The 3,861-nt window shown below is 42.3% G+C and overlaps 1 protein-coding gene across 4 annotated transcripts in view; it reads right to left on the reverse strand.

The window, feature by feature from the left end:
* KIAA1257 (KIAA1257 ortholog) overlaps nt 1-3,861 on the reverse strand; it is a 111,184-nt gene that overhangs the window by 36,617 nt on the left and 70,706 nt on the right. For 2 of the 4 annotated variants that reach the window (XM_006023887.2, XM_025204526.1), the window contains one exon: nt 2,016-2,219. In XM_006023887.2, the coding sequence (XP_006023949.2) occupies nt 2,016-2,219 (204 nt within the window). The remainder of the gene's footprint in view (nt 1-2,015; nt 2,220-3,861) is intronic. The other 2 variants (XM_006023888.2, XM_025204527.1) reach the window with 1 other exon arrangement.

Below are 3,861 nucleotides of genomic sequence, written 5' to 3' on the forward strand. Positions count from 1 at the left end.
GGGAAAGAGAAGCATGACCTGCCCTTTATGACCTCAGCATAAAGCATCAGGAGAGAGGTAACTTTGTAGTTACTGATACAACTACTCCTGGCTTAACATCCTAGTTACATTCTTGAAAAATGTGACTTTAAGCAAAACAATGTTAAGCAAATCCAATTACATCACAGCAGTTACCTACTAGCAGGTGGCAGCCAAACAACTTTATAACCAAACACTGTGTGACTTTAAACGCGTATGTTCTCTAATAGATCAGTGCTGTAATAATGAAACAACATTAACCGGGATGAGGTTAAGTGAGGAGTATTTGTACAGCAAATGCTCTCAGCTTGAGGCACATGTGCTCCCATATTAAGGATGTGTATATGGACAAGTATTCTAAGGAGAATTCAGCTTTCTGGGGTTTATTGCTTTAAGTAGTGTACTTTAAAAGTCAACATAATGCCTTCTTTTTAAAAGGCAAAAAGGAGGAATTACAGACCAGTTAACCTTATCTCAGTATCCAAGAAGTTACTGGAGCATAAAGAACTTCATAAAGATGTTCTTGCAAATGTATGTCATAAAGAAATACATTTGCAAGCATCTGGAGAAGGAAAGGCTGATCCTGTGCAGACAGCATGGATTTACTATGATAAAAGCACAATTCAAAAGGATCTTGACAGATTGAAAAGTTGGGCTAGAGCTAACAGGATGACGTTCAGTGCTGACAAATGTGAGGTGCTACACATCAGGAAGAATAATGCAAAACACAAATATAAAATGGTAACACATGGCTGGATGGCAGAATTATGGAGAAGCATCTAGGATTCTTGGTGGATCACAAACTCTTTATGAGTTTGCAATGTGATGTTGTTGCACAAAAGGTGAATGCGGTTTTGTGACACATCAAGCATCAGGTGCAAGACATGGAGGATGACAGTGCCTTTTTACTTAGCACTGACTAAGCCTCATCTACAGTACTGTACAGATTTGGGCTCCACATTTTAAAAAGCACAAGAGGAAGTTTGGGAAGGTCCAGAGCTGGGCAACAAAAATGATAAAGGGCTTGGAAGGCAAGTCATACAAAGAGAGTTTGAAAGAAACAGACATGTTGAGCTTGCAGAAAAGATGTTTACTAGGAGACATGATAGCAGTCTTCAAATATTGGAAGAAGTGAGAAAAGTGGGAAAACACCTTTCCTTTTTTACTACAGAGAGAACATGGACTAATGACTTGGAGCTGCAGAAAGTAAGTTTAGATTGGATATTCTTCACTGTTAGAACAATGAGGCACTGGAATAGACTGCCAAGGGAAGTTGTTGAATATCCATCATTGGAGGAGTTTAAGAAGAGGCTGGGCAAGCACTGGTCAGGGATGATCTAGGAGTAGTTATGCCAGTGTTGTATTATGGATATTTTCCATGCTTTTGGGCTCAGCTGGTTGCCACAGGGGGCCAAGAAGGAATATTTCCCCCTCCTGTTACTGAAAATGTCAGAGGTTCTTTTTTGCCTTCCTTTGAAGCATTGGGTATTAGCTGCAGCAAAGGCTAGGGAGTTTGATTGGGGAGTGCCAATGATCCTGCTGGGACTTAAACCCAGAGATTCCTGGTCAGAAGAGCCTGTCTTCTGCTCTGAGTCAGACCAATCCCCACATTTGGGACCAGGAAAGAATTTAAACTTTTGAGCAAATTGTGGGTGTTTTTGTTTTCATCTCTAGCAGGCAGCATAGCCTTCTTCCTTGGATCTCTTGACAGCATTTTAACAAACCTTGCAGTAGCAGGACACTGACAGAGCTCATGCTGTCACTTTCCTTCACTTATGGAAGGTTAGGGTGCTTTTGGTGTTTTGGGACAATATGTCATGTGACAGAATTGATTGTGCAGTTTTAGGAAAAGGTTAAACAAAGACTTGAATGGGAGGGTTTGAATAGGGATGATTCTACTTTGAGCAGGGGGATGGGCTAGATGACCTTTGGAGGCTCATTCCAATCCTGCTTTTCTATCATTGTATGATTCTATGTGCTTGCATTACTTCCCTTACTTCCTTCAGATGTACCTCATCAAGTGACTGAGAATGCAGGTTAGATTCAATAGTGCTCTTAAATCCAGGAATTATAAATCCGTTTGGTGACAATGAGCGATTCTTGGATTCTTCAACAGACTCTTTCCAGACAGTGTCCAAATCTACAGGATCAAACATAGCTGACAGGTATTCATGACAGTAAGCAAACCTTCTCTCTGGTTTCTGAGAAAACAAAATGTTTATGTTAACATTTGCTCCTCTTCTCCTAGTTCATACATAGCCTTCATAAAGTATAATTTAACCTCATTGACTACAATAACTTTTAAATATGCAAATAATTGAAGGCCAGCACAATCAGACAAGACAAATGAACATGATTAAGTACTTCAGGAAATATTTTTGACTGTTATGAATTCTATCCAGTTATAGCTTTGAAGTTGATACATGTAGTTGGAGTTATGTAAACAGTCATGGAATATTAGAAATGTTTACAATATTGTTTCCATTTGCTTACAAACACAGATATATTCAGCTCGTTTAAACTGGTATATCTTCATTGGTTTAAATATAACTACTCTGATTTACATCAGCTGAGGATGTGGCCCAAAACATTAACAGAGCTGTTACTCTTGCCATCATTAAAATTAAAGTTAGCTTTCTAGGGTAAACACACTTTTGACTCACCCCTATTATTTTTTTCACAATACCAGCAATCCACATGGCAAGATCTCATGCCAGGGAAGAATTTTCAGGAAAGAATGAAGTAAATCAGGACTGAAATTTGGAAGATAGTAGTGTATGTTCATTTAAGATATGATTTGCCCATCACTGAAATGATTAAGTCTTCCAGTGACTTAAATGGAATCTTAATCAAGCCCTTAATTTACTGGTCATGATGATGTCTTGGAGCTATCTTGGAGGATCTTGCAGTACTTATAAATTTACAAAAATGTATTCTACAAATTAATAAACCTCAGACACCAGAACTATGATGGCTTGATTTTTATCGTGCTCAGGAACTCCATATCAGTTGAACTCTATTATCAGCTGCCCAAATTTATCCAAATATCCAGAAGCAGAATAAGCAGTTTCCATGCCTTAGGCAGTAACGGTAGTAGCTGGGCCAGCCACCACCACCCTTCCTGCTCCCCTTACAATCTGCCCGAGGTCACCCACTCCCAATTAGGCTACCGTAAGAACCCTTGTGCTCTGGTAGCTGAGTATAATTCCTGCCCCCCTTACAATCTGCCCGAGGTCACCCACTCCCAATTAGGCTACCGTAAGAACCCTTGTGCTCTGGTAGCTGAGTATAGTGCAACCTCTTTTGTGCAGAATTTAACAACCCAGGTTAAAAGCAGCAGGAACACATAATTTTCAGAAGCATTCAGCATTGGCTTAACCTTATTTCTTCTGAACCCAAAGGTAAAACTCCAACTGAAGTCAATGGGAGATGAATTAAGCCATCAATAGGTGCATCTACATGCGCTATTAATTCGAAGTAGGATTGCTGTGCAGTAAAAATACTCCGCAGTAAGCCTACCAGGGAGCACCTACATGTGCTCCCTCTTGCTTCTGCCCTGCTCTACCCATGTTCCCTCTAAGGAGCAGTGGTCCCTGAGCGCGCCGCCTTGGTCTGCGAGTGTGCCGCCTTGGTCCGGCATGGGACACTTAACAAAGGGGGCTGGGGACAGGGGCCGGAGGCTGGAGCTGGGGCCGGATGCTGGGGGCCAGAGGCTGGGGCCAGGGGCTGGGACCAGGGGCTGGAGCTGGGGGCCAGTGGCTGGAGCCAGGAGCCAGGGGCCAGGGGCTGGAGCTGGGAGCCAGGGGCTGTAGACGGGGGCACGGGGCCGGGGGCCCAGGGGTG

The sequence above is a fragment of the Alligator sinensis genome, unplaced genomic scaffold (assembly GCF_000455745.1).
Source record: "Alligator sinensis unplaced genomic scaffold, ASM45574v1 scaffold81_3, whole genome shotgun sequence".
Classification (NCBI taxonomy): Eukaryota; Metazoa; Chordata; order Crocodylia; family Alligatoridae; genus Alligator; species Alligator sinensis.